The sequence below is a fragment of the Artemia franciscana genome, chromosome 18 (genome assembly GCF_032884065.1).
Source record: "Artemia franciscana chromosome 18, ASM3288406v1, whole genome shotgun sequence".
NCBI classification, from domain to species: Eukaryota; Metazoa; Arthropoda; class Branchiopoda; order Anostraca; family Artemiidae; genus Artemia; species Artemia franciscana.
In genome coordinates, this window is record NC_088880.1 from 19,393,323 (window position 1) to 19,417,146 (window position 23,824).

Sequence of the window (23,824 nt, forward strand, 5' to 3'; positions counted from 1 at the left end):
ATAGTCAACATAGCTTTTTGAATTTTTTTTTTCTATCATTACCCCAGGCTTTTTCTCGCTTAAAGTACCTGAAGTTAAAATAAATAAAAAAAAAATATTTCATAGCCATATTTCTGACCGAAACTAGATCATCGCCATATATCTGACCAAAACTAGATCAGACATCATATTATCGAATTATTGAGCCAGAAAATGTGGGAATTTCTGCTGTTCCGTAGTAAAGTAATTTAGTACTTTTTCCTTGCTTTTCTTTATTTTTCAAAAAGCATTTTGTCACCTTTTTGAAGTTTCAGACAAAGTGAATCAGGCTACTACCGAATTCCCGGAAGCTCTCAATTACTTTTAATAACAATATCACCCAACAGTAAAAATGACCAACCAGTTGGCATAATAAATGGAATGGAAAAAGACTGACCAAATGGGAAAGCGCAAAATATTTGCCAATAGATTCCATTATGCCCTTTGAACACCTCCCCCTTTTTTCCTAAATGAGGCCATCGTATATAACGTAGTCTTCGGTGATGAGTCTGCTCATTTTCATATTGCGCTAATTTAAAAGTGATGCCATTTACTGATATAATAAGATTATTTAAAAACAGCAAAAATTTACTACTTTCCAAATTATAAACAGTTGAAGTGATAGAACAGTATTTTAAAACTTAATAACTAAACCTAACTATAATTCCAAGTTTTGAATATGATTTTAGCCCGTATAATTCCAAACTTTTTGTATGTGTAAATTCGTGCATAGACACCATGCATAGTACACATTAATGAGCCACTAGTCATCGTCCCCCCCCTTTTTCAGATAATTTTCCAGCGGGAACTTCTAAGAAATCTATGAGCGGAAATTTCAGCTTTGTGTCGTGAAACAACATCCACTAATTACAGTTACCAACTATATTGAGATCTGAAATGCCATCTCTAAGGCTTGAAGTATTCACGTCAAATTTAAATATTTCAAAAGCTGGGTAACCATGAGTTATTTCACGATTTAGCCAGAGTAGTTGATAGTTTTGTATAGATTGCAGAGGTCGCGTTTCTTATTTTAATGTACCTGTTTGTTGCCAAACATTCGAAATATCAATCTAGCAAACTGGTCTGTTGTGAATTTTTCTGTTGGACTATTTGGTTCCTTAAATCTTATTATGAAAGAAGATTAGTTTTGCAGAATGGCTGTCAACTACTCAAAAAAAATATTATTTTGTAATTACTACTTGCTAGCTTTTTTTTCTCTTTCAGTTCTTTATATTGGTACCTGCATGTTCTAACAATTTTGGCCCTTGTCGCCGTTCCTAAGATTTTTCCAGCTCACAGAGAGAAAATGTCAACCAAATCAAAAGGAGTTCAAGAATCGAATTAAATGTGACTGTGATATCACGTGACAAGAAGTTTTTTGTTTATTCGCTTCAGACTTTTGCAATTATTTTTCTATGTTGTAACCGTTTTACCTGAAAAATTACCTTTCTTTTTGTGTTTAAAACTATTTTTGTGGTATTTTGTAGTCCTATGTTTTAGCAGTTAAAACTAACTCATCGATCTAGTTTCTTTTTTAAGAATATAGGCATAGGCTTTCGGATTATAAAACTGTCTCATAGTTTGTTAACATGGGTGGCTTTTCTATTATTCGAAGCATTTTTTCTGTTTCCTCTTTCTTCTAAGATCACTTTCTGCTACTGCTGTTATATCACAACGGACAACTAAGTGTAGCCAAGCCATCTTATGTTATGATTTGGGATAATTATACATTGTATTTTTTCTTGGGGTTTCATTTCGGGTTTCAAAATATAAATTTATACCTTTAACCCAACTTAACCCAACAGTCTTTAAATAAAAAGAGAAAAAAAGAGACTTGGAACAAAAATGTCCTTCGCAAGACTCCAGGGTTAGTTGAACAAACGACATTAATATACATACTAAAAAGCAAAAATTGTAAACCCAAGGAATAAAATAAACAAAGATGTAAGAAAAAGTATGGAAATTACAACCTTTAACTTGAGGGGCATATCCTCATAGACTGCAAAAGAAGGCAAAACATTTTCAGTATATACTCACTTTTGACTTCCTCCATAGTTTATTTTATCTCACGTTTTAAGTTTAAACTTGTATGAAGCTGAATCTGAAAAAATCCTTGATCTTCTTTACTATTAAAAGTATGCATAGTTTTTGGCTCTTTTTTGAATAAACTGTTATAATTGGATTTAATTGATAGTCATCTTCGTGTCTATTAGAATAGTTCCGCTATACATATTTGCTTTCATTTTAGTTTGTGTAATTTTGCTAGAACTTGGTATTAGTCCAAAAGAATTATCCATTATTTTTATTTTATCAGACTTAATATTATGGTACAAAAGATCCTCCCCCCCCCCCAAAAAAAAAATGTCTGACACGTAAAAATGTAACAAAAATGCACATAAACGAATTTTTTTGTGTTTTTTTTTAACCTTTCCACAACTGCTAAATTTGAAGATTTTGTTTTCTTTTTTTTTAACATTAAAAAAAATACATTATAGTTTATTGCTTTTGAAGCTTATTCCCTGAATTTTGGTAGTTACCGCCAACATAAAATTTCCTACAAGAACAAGTTATTGTATATACACCACTTTGTATGTTTTTTTTTATTGATTTATTCTTTTATTAGTTTTTATAATAAAACTGAGACAAAAAGGTAAGGATATATTATTTATCTTATTATCAGTTTCTCTATCTTCTATGTTCGCAGGGAATTAATGGGATTTTAACTAGACAAAGAAAAATCTCTAAAAACAAAGAGCCGCTATTTCAGTTCGACCACCGCTAGCCATGGCTCAGAGGTCGGAGAGATGAGCTAAGGGTGCCAATTAAGGAAAATGCAAGGGAGTGAGGAAGACTTAATAAAGGTATTTTTAATATCTGAGGGAGGCTATTTGTCAATTGCACCACCATCTCATTGAGGTCTCTGTTGAATATGCTAAACAAACAGTTTAGTCATATTGATAAAAAAGTGTTAAAGGCTTCAAAAGTTTTTAAATTGGCGATTTTAAAATGCAAGAGCTTGTTGTCCGTTGAAGCAGCTAAACTGTAATCCTGGTGATTTTTTTGCTGTTGTGATTTTTTTTTTTTAAGATTCTAGTTATTCATTTTCGTACCTAGAGGCAACCCTCCAGGTACAAACCTCAGTGCGAATGTGTCTGTCTGTCCTTTATGCATTACTACATTGTTTATCCAATCGCCAAGAAACTTTAGAAAGTTGTTCAGTGTTCTTGCGAAGGTTTTAGATATAAAGCTACCCCCCTCCTTCCTTAAGGTGAACTTAGTATTTTTATGCTGATGAAATTAGAAAACCCTCAGCAAAAAATGATTAATAGTTATTTCCGATAAAGCTATTCGCATTTTTTTGTATATTCAAATAACAGTTTAATTAACCACGAATTTCACTGTATAACACACTTCCTCAATTCAGTAAGTTCTCAGAATTTGAAATTCAAAAATACTTTTAGAATTTAAAAATATCATAGTTATTTTACATTTGGATAGGATTTCCCCCAGGGGAGAGATTTTCCACATTAAAATGAATTAGATTTGCTTTTCCGATTTTTTGCATATGTAATTAAAGTTAATAAGGAAAATTATATGAAAATTTAGGATAAAGGGTAGCTTTACCCAGTCTGCGATTAACTCCTTTGTTAAAAGCATGACGTTTGAAAAAAAAAAAAAAAAAACTGTTCGTTTTTTGTCAGCATTATCGTGTGCATCACGATTTATGAATTTTTTCTATTTATGGATTCGATTCCCTAATGAAGGTTAATTGTCAGCAGAAATTTTCTGGGGAGGGGGGGATAGTAATACAGGCAAGAATGCTCCCTGGGGGAGGAGGGAGACTGGGAGGAGAATAGTTTACGAAAGGAAATTTTCAAATTCTTTAAAATGTTAAAAAGTGATCGTTATTAATACACGGGGGGAATTTCCGTGGGCTAATGGGAGGAGAAATGTTCCACGGAAGAATTTTTTTGGGGGGAGGGGGGATTCTTCGCAGAAAATTTTTCCTTGAATTTCCTTTATTTTAATATCACAGCAATGCGCGACTGGTAAGCTAGTATCTACTAATTTTCCCATAAGGGGATAAGATCATAAGAAGGGCTTTTTGAAGGGTTAGAAGCTGGTACAAGATCATGAAAAGTACCTTCAAATATGCGTACATATCTTGGCATGTGGCAAAAGCAGTGGGTTGGAAGAGGGCGGAATGTAGGGCAAGATTCCGTCTTCGTCTCAGCCTCAGGTGAGTAGCTAGGGCTTTTTGGATTTAAAATGACCAATAGCTGGTTCTCTTTTCTTGCTTGAAGATTTAGGATCACGTAGAAGTTGAACGGTGATTCCATGTAGGTGGAGTTGTTATTAATTTTCTTAGAGATGTAGGCATTTGTTACGTAATAGGAGTTGTATGACATGTTAGATTTATTGAGAATGACGCATTCTCGCGTGACTTGTTTCTTCAAGGCCCGTTGAGAACCTCGTTTGTAACTGAGAATGGCACACGTGGGTGTTGTGTAATGGCCAGCACACATGGATTTTACGTAATGACTATTGCGCAAGGACGACGCACGCGTTGGATGTTACATAATTCTTTTAGAATTTCTCCTTCAAGATTTCATTTTTCTCAACGCGTCTTATGTTGTTTCAAGGCTTTTTCTTCAAAATTTGTCCGCTTTAGAATTCAATAGAGATTTATCCAAATGGTACTGTGCGTAGACACCATCAATCTATTCCTAATAATATGAATTGGGAAATAGGTTCTACGACATAACATATTCCTCACGTTGAGAATTTGCTGCACACTTTCCTAATCGATTAAGCTATTGATTAATTGTTTCCTAGGTCTGGAAGAATTCAGATAGTGGGATGAAATCGATTACTCGAAATTGGTTACATTTGACGTGAATCTGCTTGTAAAAAATGTTATTAATTTTCTAACGCGACCTAGAGAAGGTTTTATAAGACACAGACTTTTGGTTGTGTATAAAAGTTTTATTGATCAAAGAAATATTATAAAATCTTGAAATCACAGAAAAAAGCGGTGAAAACTACAAATGGAAAAACAAAATGTGAAAGACGCTGATATGGGATAAAATATAAGCAAAAAGCATGAATTAAAGAAAGACGATAACCCTAGCAACCAATTCCAGGAGAAGGGGAAAAGTTTGTTATTAGAGGTAAATTTAAGCCATGTTAAGAGATATTTCTGGAAGGTTTTAATGAAAACGCCGTGTTTCTTTGAGTCAAAACTGTGCATTCTTGATTGCCAAACATCACAAACATTATAAAATCATGAAATCACAGAAAATACAGTTAAAATTCAACAAACAGAAAACCAAAACGTGAAAAACAGATAAAGAATGAAATACAAGCAAAAAAGCATGAATTAAAGAAAGGCAGGTATCTCAGTAACTGATTCCAGGAGAAGGGTTGCTGCCAGAGGTGAATTTAAACCATTTTAAGAGATGTTTCTTAGAGATTCTAATGAAAATGCCTCATTTCTTTGATCCAAGACTATGCATTGCTTTTTGCCAAGCATCACGAACGTTACAATATCATGAAATCACAGAAAAAAGAAGTTGAAGCTCAACCAACAAATAAAAGTGAAAAGGCCGATAAAGTATAAAATATAAGCCAAAAAGCATGAATTAAAGAAAGGCGGAAATCTAATCTTAAATTTAGGCCGTTTTATGGAAGTTATTTATTTACGATCACTTTTTGGGTATAAGAATTTAGCCCCCTTTCCCCCGAAAAATTTCCTGTAACATCCCCGTTTTAACTTTAAGTTTTTTAATGGAAGTAATTTGTTTGCGATAGCCTATTGAGCGTTATATTTTAGTCTCACTTCGCCAGAAAAATTCCTGTAACACCTTCCACCTTAACTTTAAACTGTTTTACGGATGCTGTTTAAAGTGTATTTACGATGGCTTGTTGGGCTTTAAATTTTATTCCCTTCCTCTGGAAAACGGCGAGGTGTTTACTGTTTTTTGTGGCAAAAAAGTTCAAATTTTGCACAAACAGGATCAAAATATCAGAAAAGTCGAATTTCAATAGTCTAAAGGTCTTAAACGGGAAGTTTTAAGATACCCTGTCTTGAAAGACTACTGAAGAGAACGTTTACTGACATTTTGTGCCATAAAAGGTGAATGCTTCCTCAAACAGGATTAAAATATCAAGGAAATCAATTTTTCATAGTCTAAAGTTTTTAACAAAAAGTTTTAAGCCACCCTATCTTGAAAAACCGCTGTAGATGGGGTGTCTATTGCCATTTGTGTCATAGAAGATCAATTTTTGCCAAAAGAGGATGGAAATCTCAGGGAAATTGATTTTTATAGTATAATGCTCGAGAACAAAGGGTTTTAGGCCACTCTATCTTAAAAGACCACCGCAAAGGGGCGTTTACTGCCAGTTTGTGCCGTAAAAGATCAATTCATTCTTTAAAGTTCAGAATAAGAGATTTTAAGCCACCATATCTTGGCAGAAAGCCACACACGGAATGTTTACTGCCATTTTATGCGATAAAACATGCATTTTTACCCAAACAGGATCAAAATATAAGAGAAAATTATTTTTAATTGTCTAGAGCTTCAAAACAGGATGTTTTAAGCCACCCTATCTTGACATAAAACCGTGGAGGGGGAGTTTACTGCCATTCTGCACAATAAGGGTCAACGACTACTTCGCGGAATGTACCCACCCGATGGCATCCTCTGGCATGTATTGTCTCACATAAGAAAGTTTTCCGACGTTATTGATTAAAAAATAGCTGTTTACACTAAAATCATTCGTTTCAATTTAAAGCAGAACTCCCAATAGCATTTCTTCTGATGACTCGTTACAGTTTACTCCAGTGTGGCATAATGTACCCCCCCCCCCGCCATAGCATCCACTGGCGTGCGTTATCATACATAAGAAACTTTTCAGGCATTTCCGGCAAAAATATCCGTTTACACTAAAATCGTTTGTTTAAACTTAGAGGAGAATTTGCAATTGCGTTTCTCCTCATGACCCTTGACCCCAGTATGGCGCAATGTACCCATCTGATGGCAATCTCTTGATTACAATATCGCATCCAAGGCATTTTCATCCTTTCTCCCACAAAAATAAGCTTATAAACTTAATTGAACAATTATTTTATTTGCACTGCGAGGACATATTATTTCATTGTTGGAACGTACTAGAGCAGGATAATTCCCAGAATTTGACACTCATAGGCTGACACGCGGCACCCTCTGGTATGCATTATCATATATAAGACATTTTTCACGCCCTTTTCGGGGAAATATCAGTTTACGCTAAAATTGCTCGTTTAGACGTAAAGGAAAATTTCCAATGATGTTTCCTCTGATGACTTCCGGTAGTTGACTCCAGTGTGGCACAATTTATCCACCTTATGGCAACCTCTTGTGTGTATCGTATCGACTCAGTGGTCCTAGAATGTTACAAGAGGGCCTATTCTTAAGGAAATTAAAAGTTCTAGAGTTCTTTTCAACTGAAAAAATTGGAGGGCACCTAGGCCCCCTCCCACACTCATTTTTCACCAAAGTAACTATGTTTTTGGGGACGACTTACTCCCCCACGGTCCCCGTGGGAGGGGCTGCAAGTTACAAACTTTGACCAGTATTTGCATATAGTAATGGTTATTGGGAAGTTTACAGACGTTTTTAGGGAGATTTTTTTGGTTCGGTGGGAGGAGGCTGAGGGAGGGATCACATTGGAGGACACGGAGGAATTTGTCATGGGGAAAGAGAATTTCAATTAAGTGGGTGCAGGATTTTCCATCATTATTAAAAAAACAATGCAAAAATAAATAAGAAAAGTTTTTTCAACTGAAAGTAAGGAGCAGCATTTGAAGTTAAAACTAACAGTAAGTATTACGCATATGAGGGGCTCACCTCCTCGTAATATTTCGCTCTTTACTCTAAAGTATTTTTAGTAATTTCAATTATTTATTCTACAGCCTTTGTGATCCAGGGGTCATTCTTCAGGAATTGGGACAAAATTTAAGCTTTAGTGTACAGAGCGAGGTATTGACGAGGGACTGAACCCCCTAATATACGTAATAAGAACATACGAATTTAGAACTTCGTCATAGTAAGTAAGTCAGACGGCACTAGACCCCTAAGGTCGAAACTGGCGGTGCTGATCTCCGTTTCAAGGCCCTTCGGCCCGGAAGTGCAACGGGGGTTGGGGACCAACCATCCTTTGCTTTCACACACCCTTCCTAATTACCTTCCCCAGATTTCTCCAAGTACCCATTTAGAGTTGGGTCGACTCTGGCTGAGCTTACAGAGTCAGCCCACTGACCCCCGTCCCAAACTAAATAACTAGTCGTAAAGTAACGTATATTTTTTACTGATGAAAACGTTTGTAAAAAACTAAAAGCTCTAGTTGCCTTTTTAAGAAATTAAAAACTTGGAGGGCAACTAGGCCTCCTCCCCCGCTCCTTTTTTCTCAAAATCTTCCAATTAAAACTATGAGAGAGCTGTTTAGCCAAAAAAATTAATATGCAATTTCCTTTTAATTATTTATGCGTCGAGAGCCAAAATCAAAACGTGCATTAATTCAAAAACGTTCAGAAATTTAATAAAAAGACAAGTTTTCTTAACTGAAAGTAAGGAGCGACATTAAAACTTAAAACGAACAGAAAATGGTCCATATATGAAAGGGGCTTTTCCGCCTCAACGGCCCGCCCTGTACGCTAAAGTTTTTAATTGTTTTGAAAAATAGAGTTAAGAGAAATAGTCAAACTTTAGCGTAAAGATTGGGGCGTTGAGGAGGGAAAGCCCTTTTCATATACGGAGCAATTTCTGTTCGTTTTAAGTTTTAATGTCGCTCCTTACTGTCAGTTATAAAAAAAAACTTGTGTTTTTAATTCAATTACCTTAAAGATCCAGGGCCTTTTATGATGGGACCTGTTCAACTAAGTCTTATAAGTCATTTGTCGCAATCTTAGAGGGTAGTTCAGTATGGTCCTGAACAACAAGAAAAGTGGTCCTTCTTGTGTTATTCCTGTTCAAAAATTAGTTTTTCCAAAAGTTTAAAATTAAAATTTAGTTTTGCCGTGCAACTCCAATCAAGAATAGTCAGTACATACAGAGGCCAAACAAAACCCAAGGTATGTCCAAAACTGCTGATTTGATGGATGGTGGATCTTTAGTAGGAACCCTGGGACGTCAGCCCATCTGTTTCTCAAATGAAACAGGTCCAGTTCCCACAAAGGGATCCCCAACCGGTACTCTAAATATCTCCAAAAGATCATCTTTAAAGTCTTTTGATGAGAGTTTTAAAGAATACTTCTTATGCAAACTTATCACATTGTTAATCCACTCGAGTAGTGAAGGTTTTTTCGATTTAAAATGGCCCATACCCGTTACTCTTTTCTTCCTTAACAGTTTAAGATCAAGAAGAAGTTTAACGGCAATTCAGTCAAGACGCAGGTGTTGTAAATTTTCTTCAAGGTGAAGGTGTTTGTTACGTAATAGGAATTGCGTAATATATTGAATTTATTGAGACTGACGCAATCTCGCGTGACTTGTTTCTTCAGGGCCGTTGGGATCCCCCGTTTGTAACTGAGGATGGTCCACACGTGGGTGTTACAAAATAGTAGCGGACACGCGGGTACTAAGTAATGGTGGTGCACATGTGACTGTTACGTAATGACGGTGAACACGTGGGATGTTAGGTTATACATTAAGAGATTTTTCCTTCCAGAATTCAGTTTCTTCAAGGCATTTTGTTCTTCTATTGTCTGCCTTAGAAATAAAAAAAATTCCCCAATGGTAATCTGCACTAGGCACTTGGACCAGCAATATATTCCTAATAGGTACAGTATGTTAGACGCCTGGACCAGCAATCTGTTCCTAATATGATGATTCGGGAAATAGGTTCTACAAAATAAATTATTCCTCACGTGGAAAATTTTCTGCAGGTTTTCCAGATCGATTAAGCTATTGATTGCTTGTTTCTTATTTCTGGAATAATTCATATACAGGGAGAAAATTACTTGCTGGAAAATGGTTACATTTCACGTGCACCTTCTTGTCCTAGACAGTCCTTTGTAAGACCCAGTTTTTTATTATATAAAAAAGCTTTATTAACAAAACAAATGTTATAAAGTCATGAAATTAAAGAAAAAGGCAGCTAAAACTCAAGAAACAGAATAAAACGTGAAAAAAACTTATTTATGATTAAAACTTAAGCAAAAAAGTATAAACTAAAGAAAGGCGGGAACCCTAGCAACCTTTTCTTGGGGCGAGGGGGGAGGGTTTTTATTAAAGGTAGATTTAAGCTATGCTAAGAGATATCTCTAAGAGCCTCTAACGAAAATGTCTGGTTTCTTTGAGCCAAGTCTGTGTATTCCTGATTACTAACCATTAGGAACATTCAAAAATCATAAAAACCCTGAAAAAAGTAGTTAAAGCTTAACAAACGGAAAAAAAACGTGAAAAACTGATAAAGGACAAAATACATACAAAAAGCGAAAATTAAAGAAAGGCGGGAACATAACCTAACCTTAACTTTAAGCTGTTTTACGGAAGTTATTTATTCATGATAACTCATTGAGGGTTAATATTTAGTCCCCCTCCTCCAGAAAAAATTACTAACACCTCCACCGTAACTTTAAGTTTTTTACGGAAGTTATTTATTTACGACAGATACTTGGGAGTTAGATTTAAGCTCCTCTCCGCTAGAAAAATCCCTTTAACAAACTTCATCCTATTTTTAAGCTGTTTTAACGGAAGTTATTTACTTACGAATGCCTATTGGGTGTTAAATTTCAGTCCCCTATCTTGGAAAACGGAGGGGTGTTTACTTCCATTTTGTGCTATAAAAGACTAATTTTTGTCTAAACAGTACCAAAATATAAGAGAAATTGATGTTTCATAGTCTAAAGCTTTAAACATGAGGTTTTAACCCACCCTGTCTCGACGGGCCACCGCAGAGAGACGTTTACTGCCATTTTGTGTCACAAAAGATCAATTTTTGCCCAAAAAGGATCAAAATATCAGAGAAACCAATTTTTCGTATTCTAAAGCGTCAAAATAGAAGGTTATAAGCTTTGATAGACCACCAAAGAGCGGTACTTACTGCAATTTTGTGCCATAGAGGATAAATTTTTGCCCAAGCAGGATCAAACTATAAGAGAAATCGAATTTTCATAGTCTAAAGCCTTAAAACAGGAGATTTTAAGCCACCCTATTTTGACAGATAACCACAGAGGAGGTGTTTACTGCCGTTTTGTGCAATAAAAGATAAATTTTTACCCATATAGGACCAAAATATCAGAGAAATCGACTTTTCATAATTTATGTTTTTAAAACAGAAGGTTTTAAGCCACCAAAGCTTGACAGAACACCGTGGAGGTGGGTGGGGGTGCAACTTGCCAAAATGTACCCAACCGATGGCACCCTTTTGCGTGCATTATCACACATAAGACATTTTTCAGGTATTTCCAGCGAAAACATCCGTTTACACCAGAATCGTTCGTTTAAACTTGAAGGAAAATTCCCAACAAGCTTTTCTTCTGATAACACGTGGCAGTTGATTCAAGCGTGCCACAATGTACCCAACCGATGGCGGCCTCTTGCGTGCACTGTCGCACCTAAGGCATTTTCAACCTTTTCCGTCAAAAATAATCTTATAAACTTAAGTTGAGCCATTGTTTTTATTTGAAATGGGGGAACATCCATTTTGCTGTTGGAAAATGCTAGTTTAAGGCAATTTCCAACCTGTGACACTAAACGGCCGACACATATATTTTATGTGTGACATATGTACATTGACATATATATATATAAATACATGGGGCACATGGAATTGACATATCCATTTTAAAAAATAAGACATTTTTTAGGTATTTTCCGGCAAAAATATCAGTTTACACTAGCATCGCTCGTTTAAACTTAAAGAGAAATTTCCAAAAGTGTTTCTTCTCATTACTCGTTGCAGTTGACCCCAGCATTGCACAATCTATCCATTCAATGGCACCATCCGGCGTGCACTATCACATTTAAGGTATTTTCAACTGTTTCCGCTACAAAAATAAGCTTAAAAACTTAAATTGAAAACTGTTTTTATTTGAACTTCTGGAACATTCCATTTCATTATTAGAACGTGTTAGATCAAGGCAACTCCCTGCCTGTGACACTCAGTAGCTGGCACACGGCACACTCTGGAGTGAATTACCACACATAAGACATTTTTCACAGATTTTACGGCGAAAAATCTTCGAATTCGGCGATAAAAAGATTTTACAGCGAATATCTCGAGCATATGTTTTATTTGAACAACGGGAACATAGAATATCACTATTATATCGTGATAGTTTATCTCAAGGTAAAGTGTTTTAAAAAACGTCTTCAACTGGATTGAAAAATTTTGAACAAAAAATGTCTTAAAAACGTCTTGAAACGTCTCAAAACGTCTTGACAAACATCTTGACGAAAAATGTCTTCAGAAATGTCTTGAAATGTCTTGAAACGTCTTGAAAAACTTCTTGAAGAAAAATGTCTTTAAAAATTATCTTGAAATGTCATTGAAACGTCTTGGAACAACGTCTCGAAGAAAAATGTTTTAGTAAAATTCCCCTGCTTGACTAGTTGACTCTAACCCGTCCTACTGTATAGTATTTATATAGCTAAACATCTCCTATGACGTTACTTGCATCTGCATTTCTTAGAAAATATTATCTATTGCGTAACCTGCATCTCCGTCTTGAAGCAGTTTAAAAAAGAGTGTCAGGATTGGGATTTGAAGGGGGTACTGGACGGTGGATCCTTGAAAGCCTGCACTACTTGTTAATATCTTTCAAAGCCCCCCAAAAAAACTTGGAAACTTTCTCTTTCATCATGAGCCCCACTCTTTGTTTATATGAACCATCCTTTCTACCAGAATTATTCCATTCTACATAGCCTAATTTCTTATTTTCTAACCCTAGGAGCTGAATTTCCTTACCCTCCTAACTAGTCTAGTACAAAACTTATGAATTTGTCAGTCGAGACATCAACTCTAATTTTTTTCAACGTTGTAACGTTTCATGTGACGATTTCCATATTATTCAAATCACTAATAAAAGTGATGGGTTACACAGGTCCTGGTTTGAGACTAATAACTTTTTCTCAAGTCTACTCGAAGGGCTCAAGTCAGCTTAGAACCAGACTGTAGGAAGTATCCGGGACTTCTAACAGAAGAAAGTGTTGGTCCAAGCCTGGGGCTATCTTGGTATTGGCAACTGCATCGTTTTCTACATTTGGAGATGCTCTCCTCTCAACAAGAGTCACACCCTGCACGGTCGATATTTAGTTTCCGACTCATCTTCCCATCTCTGACTCAATTAATATACTTCCTTCGTGCAAATTTTGCACTACAATGGGAAGATAATGCATCTTTAATAACATAGCTAATAAGGGATCACTGAGCCCCTCCTCCAAAAAAAGGACCCACCCAGACAAACAAAATCTAGAAAAACTAGCTATTAATCTACATACAGTACAATGTTGTGTCCTTTACTAAGTTTGTAATGTAATCAAAGAGCGCCACTCCTCAAAATAACCCCAAAGGACTCTTTGTAGTAACGGCTCTGGTTAGACAAGTTATTAGACTCAAAAGAAAAACCCTGTCTTTATGGCCAGCGTCGTATTAAAAGTTACAGAACTGTACAATATAAAATCTTAATGTTAAAGCAGCAAATTTGTGCATGATTTATGCTCATAGACAGTCCTAAAGTATACAATATCAGAACATAAATATAATCAACGGATTTAAATTGGAATTCTAAGTTTGATTTTGATCTCCTAGCGTTTCAATAGACAAATCCCTTTTTCAGTGGGCATTTTTTCTCAGAAACTTGCAGAAATTTTTTTAGCGGAATAGATTTTACGAACAAAGCAGGGATGGTGAAGAGAGACTCTGGTTGAATTGGAATAAATATTCATGAGAAATACACTTGAATAATAAAAAATAGTGAAGGAATTTTAAAACACCCCCATAAACAAAATACTACTATAAAGTATAATTTACAATTCACTGTTCTAAAACTTTTTTTTAATTCCTGTACATCTTCCTCAGAAACAATAATTGAATTTTATGAAGCCCAATTGAATTGATTCCCTCTGCAAAAAAAACATCGCATTCAAATATGCAGACTTTTCTTATTGAGGGGAGGAAAGGATAGTTTTTCAATGCTTGAAGACTAGTGAAATGCTGAAAAAAAGTGTAACGTAAAATCGTAAAGGACATAATATTTTGGGCGGGGTATGTAGCCCAGGCCACCCCTTCCCTTATTAGAAACCTGGTCTCGTACCTTCCAATTGGTTTTCATTCGAGCGATTTTTAAAATGACTTTAAATCTCTTGTCGAGTAAATTATCAATAAGAGTATAAGTATTTTTTTTTTTTTTTACATGATAAACGAATGAAAGTAAGGATGGATCATAGTTAAAATTAAACATTCTTTTTTATGCAAGTCAGATGAACAATTTAAACGTAAACTAGCCCAGTTGGATGGATTTCATTTGAACTTGGAGTTAATTAAAAACAAAGCTGTTTTTTTAAGAGCGAATATTTGATGTTAATTGACAATTACGTATATGCTTTCCCGAACTTGCAATCACTAGGCTGCTGTATGCTCCTAAAAAGTTTTTTCACCGCAATAAGTATCATCGTTTCTGGCTTGTAACTTGAAATATAACATGATTAACTGCCTTAAAATCTACATTGTTGAACATGGATCATATGTTATATTTTTTACGCTTCACAGGGTGGAACGCAACTGTTACATGGATGCGCTAAAGCCGTTGAACCAAAATTTTTTAAACTGTTACTTTGGTATAGCTTTTTATCCCATGTTTAATGCAAAAGTGATTAGTCTTATTGATAAACTTATAGCTAAACGTGATGTTGTAAGTTTTTCTTATTTTTGTGAAAGTATTTCTAGATGAAACTACTCATCTATTATGTATCTGGGTAATGCCGTGACGAGGATAGGCCGGATTTGAAATGTAGGAGCTGTTTCAGTATTGTGAGATAGCTTGGGGTTTCCACTAGGTCATAAGCTTCATTCTTCGTCCTGGTCCTAAAGGGAAACTCTGCTTACATGACCTCATAGTGGTGCCGGGGTGGAACTTACCTAGTTTGTCTAACCAGAGCCGTTACTGCAGAGTCCTTTGGGGTTATTTTGAGGAGTGGCGCTCTTTGATTACATTACAAACTTAGTAAAGGACACAACATTGTACTATATTTAGATTAATGGCTAGTTTTTCTAGGTTTTGTTTGTCTGGGTGAGCCTTTTTTTAGAGAAGGGGTTCAGTAATCCCTTATTAGCTATGTTATTAAAGATGTATTATCTTCCCATTGTAGTGCAAAATTTACATGAATGAAGTATATAAATTGAGTCAGAGATGGGAAGATGAGTCGGAAACTAAATATCGACTGTGCTGGGTGTGACTCTTGTTGAGAGGAGAGTATCTCCAAATGTAGAAAACGATGTAGTTGCCAATACCAAGATAACCCCAGGCTTGGTTCAACACTTTCTTCTGCTAGAAGTCCCGGATACTTCCTACTGTCTGGTTCTAAGCTGACTTGAGCCCTTTGAGTAGACTTGAGAAGAAGTTATTTAGTCTCAAACCAGGACCTGTGTAACCCATTACTTTTATTAGTGATTTGAATTATATGAAAATCGTAACATGAAACGTTACAACGTTGAAAAAAATTTGTGTTGATGTCTTGAATGACAAATTCAAAAGTTTTTTACTAAACTATTTAGGAGGGTAAGAAATTCAGCTTCTAGGGTTAGAAAATAAGAAATTAGGCTATGTAGAATGAATTTATTCTGGTAGAAAGGATGGTTCATATAGACAAAGAGTGGGGCTCATGATGAATGAAAAAGTTTCCAAGTATTTTTTTTTTTTTGGGGGGTTTGGAAGACATTAACGAGTAGTGTAGGCTTTCAAGGATCCACCGTCCAGTACCCCCTTCAAATCCCAATCCCGACACTCTTTTTTAAACTTTTTCAAGACGGAGATGCAGGTTACGCAATAGATAATATTTTCTAAGAAATGCAGATGCAAGTAACGTCATAGGAGATGTTTAGCTATATCAATACTATACAATAGGACGGGTTAGAGTCTACTAGTCAAGCAGGGGAATTATACTAAAACATTTTTCTTCAAGACGTTGTTCCAAGATGTTTCAATGACATTTCAATATAGTTTTAAAGACATTTTTCTTCAAGATATTTCAAGACATTTCTGAAGACATTTGTCTTCAAGATGTTTGTCGAGACGTTTCAAGACGTTTTTAAGACATTTTTTGTTCACAATTTTTCAATCCAGTTCAAGACGTTCTTTAAAACACTTTACCTTGAGACATTTTTGAAGACTTTTCAAGACATTTTTAAAGACACTGTTCTTCAAGATCTTTCAAAATGTTTCAAGGAATTTTTAAAATATTTTGTTATTAGGGAATGTTCACCAGTGTTAAGGATGACGCATTCTAACGTGATATGCTAGACTTTAGGGCTCCTGACAACACACAGGTGGATGTTATGTAATGATAGAGAGCAAACGTAGGATGTTACGTAATGACAACACATATGTGAGTTGTCACGTAATGGCAGCACATGGGATGTGATGGAATCTTACATGTGGGTGTTACATAACGACAGGGAATATGTGGCTGTTTTGTGATGAAGTGCACATGTGGATGCTGTGCAATGACGGTACACACATGGGTATTACAAAATAATTCAAGAATTTTTTTCTATAGGATTTAATTTTTCTTCTAACGTGTTTTTTTCTTTTAATTTGTTTTTTTTCAGGATTTCTTTTTCTTTCAAGGTGTTTTTCTCAGGGAACCTTTATTTTCTAATTATATTTGTACCCATTAGGATTCGAAAGGATATTTACATGCAATGGAATCGAGTTTTAACCAGATGGGCTAAAAAGCCATTCTACTAATATGATTCAGGAAATAGATTCTAAGAAATAACATATTGCACCCGAGGAGAGATCCCTGTCCCAATTACTAGAATGATTAAATGAATTGCATGTTCCCATGTGGCCGCAATAATTGAAGGGAATTACGAACCCAGAAAAAATTATTCTTCAATTCTTAGTGATATGAACCTATCATTTTGGAGGCATCCTTCCTAGAGAGATTCTAAGGATATTTTCTTAGACAATGATATAAACTTGCTTAAAATGTGGAAAACACTTTTTCTTACAGAAAATTCAGAGATGTTTTCTTGAGAATGATCTAAGTTTGCTCAAAATGTAAGAAAATGGCGGCAAAAGACAATGTAAGAAAATGGCGGCAAAAGACGGCACGTGACTTAATTATATACTTTGTTCATTTTTCTTGATATTATTTTCTCTCAATTCCCAGCCTTTCACACTCAATGGTTGACACAAGGCATCCTCTAGCAGGCATTACTGCACTTACGGCATTTTCGGGCATTTTACTGCAAAATATTCGTTTACACGTGAATCGATCATATAAAATTAATAAAAAAAACTGATAATCTATAAACTAAAAAATGGCCATTGTTTTTATTTGAACAGCGGGAACCTACCGTTTAATTGTTAGCTCCATTTGTTCATGTTTTTCGTAAGCGAACCCCTTCTTGGTGCCTCCCCTCGAAAAAAAAACACTTGACACCACCATGGGATTATGTGGCCTCCCCTTGTAACACCCTTCAGCACCTCTCATTATTATTTAATCAATTTTGATGTTTGAATACGCCAATAGATATATTTTTTATTGATATTAATTTCTATCAATTCCTAGCCTGTGCCGCACTGTGACTCCTTCTGGCATGCTCTATCATCAACCTCATCATTCCTAAGACATTTTTTTGACATTTTCTTGTAAGAAATCGTACAAGAATTCCATTGGCTCATGTATTCGCAACACAATTCTCCGATACACCATGTCGGTTCACACCACCGTGCCACAATATTACTGGCCTTCTGGCACTCTCTACCACCCTCTCACCATTCCTAAGACATTTTCCAGATATTTTCTTGTCAAAAATCATGCATTAAATCCGCGGGTTTGTGTTTTTTGCTAGATAACCCACCATGATACACCAAGTCATTCACACAACCGTGCCACACCATGACTGACCCTTTGGCACCCCCTCATTCTTCCTAAGACATTTCTAGATATATAATTGTTTAATAAGGTCATAACCAATTCCTCTTCCCCCACTTCTGACTCTTTTTAAAACGGTTCCTTCTCCAATTCTGCTGGCTTCCATTCCGGCTCAACCGATTCCAGCTCCCACTATGCCCCTTCTAATCTCTACTCCAAATCTGGCTCCAGTTACTTCAGTTCTAGATTCGTCACTTCTGACCCCCGGTTCCACAATTCTGATTCCATCAATTCTGCGCATGGTTCCGCCAAAATTTTTTATGCGGCTCTCTCTCTGTGGTAATTGGACTTCTTGTTAGTATAATAAGCGTGAACTGTTTTTAAAGGCATCTTTAATGATTTCGTTAGAGGAAAAGGGTGTCTGGGTTCAAAAACATTTTAGACTTTTATTGTAATAAAACCAAATTAGAAGGACAGAGATCATGACGGGGGAATTTTCCATAAAAATTGTTTAAAGGAGTAACATACTAAAAGAAAACTTGTTCAGCTGCCCATTATATAATATGGACTACTAGCGTACGATTTTTTTGCATGAGGTGCGTCACAGTTACCTTTTTTTACGTCTTTCCTGCAAAACAGTAGCATTGCATCAGATTAACGACGCTTCTTGACTACTCAGGTCCCTGCGTCGGCCCTGCAGTGCTGCAAAACAGTCTTTTGTAATAATAACTGTTTTGAATTAATCAGTGTTTTTAACCTCGGAAATCGAATTCCAAATTGTATGCCTAAACCCCATTGCCAGCTACACGATGTGTATGACTGTGAGAATAGGCATTGGAAATCCTTCTATTTATTTATTTTTTCCAAATAGAATATAAATCAACAATTTAATTAGCTCTATGTCAATTCACAAGATCCTTTTAACTTCAGATTCTCATTTGCAGCGTTGGAAATATGACAAAACCCCAAGTTTTATATGCCTTTATATGCCTGCTGTTCATTCGGTCTTGCCAAAGTTTCTACTATGGTGGTGTAGGGAATAGTGCAGCCGACGGACTTTTCAAGAAATATGGAATGATGAAGGTGATTCTTTTTCTATTTTGTTTTATAAAAGCGAAACTATGGGGAAGTACTAGCAGTAAATAATTATCGTGTAAACTTCTTGGTAATAGGTTCGGTGCAAGAAAGCTTGTAGTTACCAAGATATGTTCGTGATGTTTTTTAATAGCAGTAAAAGAAAAACTTAATCTTTTTGATGGTAACATTAAAGAAGACATTCATTTCTAGAGTATGTTTCTCTAGAGTATCTTTCACTCTGGGCTTTTCCTTGTCTCACGTACTTTATGTAAGGGACGCTTTTTTCTATTCTTGTTTTAGAACGAAAAACTATTTCGGATAACTCAAAAATTTTATTATCTACACAGATATTATTTAGTATATCACTAGGCTGTTTAATCAATCGTGTTGAATTAAGCAACCACTATTTCTGCTACTGAAACTGATTCAATTACAATTACCACTGGAGACTCGTAAATACACAGGAATATACTTCTTGCTTATACTGCTAAATTAAAGTAACTGAAGATGTCATTTGGCAACCAGCGATAGCAGCTAAAGAAGTACACCCTTAAGAGCAAAAAATAAAAACGGAGAAGGCACATAAGCACGGAAGGTGTATAAAACCTCTCTTCCCTGTCCTCTTCCCTTGGAATTTCATGTATTTATAGTATTCTCTGCAATATCCTTTTCTTTATAATTTACTTCTTTTCATATTTTTAAAATTTAACCCCTACTCCCCGCCCTGTATTCTGTTCAATTATTTTTGTTACGTTCATGAACATTTGCAATGTATTGTGTGTGCATTCATATTAATAATAATAATAATAATAATTTATTTGTTACCCGCTTGTTTTGACAAATTAAGCGGAGTAAAAACATTAAGGAAAGAAAAACGAAATAACACAAACAATACAATTAATACAGTCTAATCAAAGGGTGGTAAGGGCCCAAGCGTTGACAGGCCTCAGCACCTAATCTAGCATAGAGTTTTTTATAAACGAAAATAATATCAGTGGCACAAAACTTTCTGATAATCTTCTGATTTCTATAAGAACGCGGCAGATACAATAAATATTTACAATAACGAAAATACATAACTCTTATGCCCTGCAAATCTTGATTATTAAACAACGGGCGCAAACCGGAAAGAAACAATATAGAATGATCGCAATATGTAGAATAAAGTCTGGATAAAGCCTTTCGTGAAAATCTGCCTCGGTTCGGGACAATTTTGGCGTACCCTTTTTTAAGTTTACTTTTAATATCATTTAGCCCACAGGATCGAAAAGCCGATAAATATGAACAAATATTAATACCAAGCCACCGAATCGAAGAAACGAGCTTAACTGAAAAATAACCACAATCAAGATCACCACTTTGATGCTTAGCATTAAAAACTAAATATTCACATTTTTCAGTATTAAGTTTGAGGCCGATTTCCTCAAAAGACTTAGAAACAAGCTGGGTCGACTTAATTAGGCTAGATTTAGTGCGGCTGATCAAAAGTAAATCATCTGCATATGCAATGTACGAAAGATTAGTTAGGCCTAAAAAACATGATGGATTAATACGTGGCAAAACAGAATAAAGACAAGCATTAAAAAGATAAGGGGATAAGACTCCTCCTTGCCTAAGACCAGAACGGATGGGGATATTACCAACGTAGGTGTCACCTGACTTGAGTCGAACATATGAATTAGCATACCAAAAACGAAGAGTTGATATAATAGACACATTTGCACCAAGTTGGATTAAAGAATACCAAAGTTGGCTATGACAAATTGAATCAAAAGCTTTTGAAACATCGAGTGCACAAAAATGAACCTCAAAACCATTTTTATGCGCTTCAAGTAATAGCGAAACTATAGCACGATGAGCATGTTGGCATCCTATATACGGCTTAAAGCCAAACTGATTAGACATATAATCTACATTAGACAGGAGATCAGGGAGCAAAACATATTCAAATACTTTACTTAAAGTACAAGCAACCGTAATAGGCCTATACGAAGCGCAACTAGTTGGGTCCTTACCGCGTTTCAAAATTGACGTAATGTTACCAACTAAAAAAGAATCAGGGACTAAAGAAGAGCATAAACACATCTGAAAAAGTAACTGCAAGTGATAAACTAATTCCTCCGAATCGGTGTTGAGGTGAAAAGCACTGATCCCGTCTATATCATAAGATTTCGATTTAAGTCTCTCTACACTTCTTTTGACACGGTCAGCACTAACGGGAAGTACATGACCTTGAATGATTTTGTTAGGCAACAGATTAGAACAGAGCTTGGCAAAACGAAAATGAACCGCATATATCACTGTATCGAAAATGTTACTATAATGATTGATCCATGATACATTAGGGATTCGGTCAGCCGTAGGCGATCTATCAAACTTCGCGACATTGATCACTTTTTTCCACTGGCTAGGAGACTTAGGAAATTCAGCACCATTGTACCTAATTTTTCGAAGATAGCGTTTAAAATCAAGCTTTGTTCTTTGTTTAATATCGAAAACATTACCCCTTAAGGGGCGGCCGCAAGCTATCCAAATTTTTAGCCACAACTTAGCCCGATTTTTTATTGTTTTGAGCTCTGGGTCATTCTTCCAAATTGAACTTCTTGTTTTTGCTCTAAAGCGACATAGGGGAACAGCTACTTCTTCAGACCTCTTTAAGCACGATACAATGTGGCTATAATAAATATTAAGCTGAATTCTGGCTTGTGGGGACCCAACGCTTGTACACAACAGATTAAAAGGGACTTTAATCGTTGATAGAAGGCTAACAAGCGTAGAAAAATAAAGAGGCCAGTCAGCTTTGTTCCATTCTCTTTTAGAAATCCATTTTCTAGAATTGGGACGAAGGTTCTTCTCCGCAGTAGCATTAAGGGTAACAGTGAGGGATAGGGGGAGATGGTCGTAATCACGCTCATCCTGATCAACATGGACTTCGCCACAGATGAGACCAGAAGAAACGATACAATGGTCAATGTCTGAAAGTGAGCCACTATTATGGATATAGGAATGGGAGGCATCTTTCTTCAAAATTTTGTAACTATTCGGTAAGGAATCTAACAGAAGCTCAGTCCGCACTGATGAAGAGTGAATGTTACAGTTCAGATCACCGATTAATAACCAATCCAGTCCACTACTCTCAATGCCATTCAAAAGACTTTTTATTAATGCGCAAAATTTTGTAAATTTAGTTAAACTTCGGAGGGATTTCTGGTCGCAGGGGAGATAAACATTAATGAGGACAAGGTTGGCAAGACGAATAGCAATATAACAATCACTCTCGTGATAGCATAAAGGGGGTGGTGAAAACAGCGTCTTTTTTATTAAACATGCTAGGCCACCTGATGGTCTGCCAGAGGTTTTGCGTGCACTTTTAGAAAAAACTGAGTGTTCGTTACTTCTCTGTAGGGAGTTTAAGCTCACTAAAGGTAGGAGATGCTCCTGGAGGAATAAAACATCAAAAATTTCTAATTTCTGATCTAAAGAAACGTCTTTATCCTTAGTACCGTTAATATTGAACGAACATATAGTGAAATTAGTCTTAGCACTCATTTTCTAGTATAGGACGATCGTTTCGACAGAAGTTCACGAAGAATTCGGCATTTCATTGAAAATGACACATGATTGCCTTGACAGTTCGCACATTTTGGTGTAGCCTGGCACGGAGAATCAGGCGAGGATTCATGTTGCCCTGCGCAACGGGAGCAGCATTTTTCTTTATCACAATTTGATTTTAAGTGATTTGGTGATTGGCAATTATAACAGCATTTGGGTGGGCGTTGGTATTCGTAAACTCGATATATCTCATACCCAATCTTTATACCAAGTCGAAGTGCATTAGCCAGCGCAACATGAACATGATATTGAAAATTGGATCCCCTAAAGCTTTCTTGGCACATTGCATATGGGCTTTTTCGATACTCTAGATACGTATTAGAGTTTTTTGATTTACCCCCATCCCTTCCCCGTATCAAAAATCCAAGGTCCATTTGGTGCCTCAACACATCCTTAAGGTTTCAAAATCTATCTTACAAGCCGTCAAAACAACGGAAGCTAAGGAAGAAGTGGTTGCTTTCCTCACATTTATAGATAAAAAAAAGTTTTTTCAACTGAAGAAAGGAGCAATATTAAAATTTAAAAAGAACAGAAATTATCACGCATATGAGGGGGTAATACGGGTAAAATTCCACCGAGGAGACTAGCCCTGACCAAAATAATATATCTGCCATGTTTGGGGGAAACAGCAATACATGAAGGGACAGGGCTAAAACGTGATCTAAGGAAAATTGTAATTATTAAATTCAGCTTCTCAGTTGCAGAAGCCTCGATGCGGCACGGCGGTCAATTTGTTCCTGAAGCTATAAATTGTCTATACAGAACTAACGATAATTAAAAACATTAGTTTTAAGCTTCATTTTGAGTTCACCTTGGAACTTGGGGCGTCTCTGGCATCGATTATGACGGCACTTTCTTTATCTTTCTTCCAAAACTCAAACCTTAGCTTTGCCCATGCACTCCTTACTTACAGTTTGTTACTACGACGCGTCTGATGCCATCTAATTCTTCGTTGCTAATGGGGTTGGATTAAGTAGATTTTAAATACTAGTATTAGCTAAATCCTGGTAAGTAAATTTTATTGTGAAGGT

At 35.9% G+C, this 23,824-nt stretch overlaps 2 protein-coding genes across 3 annotated transcripts in view; both read left to right on the forward strand.

Annotated features, from left to right (window-relative positions):
* The window catches only part of LOC136038721 (lysophospholipid acyltransferase 6-like), a gene marked incomplete in the record, with an annotated part of 51,237 nt that extends 49,698 nt beyond the window's left edge, over positions 1 to 1,539 (forward strand). Inside the window, 1 exon segment of the mRNA XM_065722057.1 lies at positions 1,243 to 1,539. Coding sequence (XP_065578129.1) covers positions 1,243 to 1,363 — 121 coding nt within the window.
* A 13,286-nt stretch (positions 1,540 to 14,825) lies between these two features.
* The window catches only part of LOC136038715 (uncharacterized), a 69,176-nt gene continuing 60,177 nt past the window's right edge, over positions 14,826 to 23,824 (forward strand). The window contains exons 1-2 of one of the 2 annotated variants that reach the window (XM_065722041.1): positions 14,826 to 14,914; positions 19,049 to 19,187. In XM_065722041.1, the coding sequence (XP_065578113.1) occupies positions 14,910 to 14,914; positions 19,049 to 19,187 (144 nt within the window). In that variant the 5' untranslated portion in view covers positions 14,826 to 14,909. Of the gene's footprint in view, positions 14,915 to 14,953; positions 15,014 to 19,048; positions 19,188 to 23,824 lie in introns of those variants that run through there. The other variant, XM_065722042.1, reaches the window with a different exon arrangement.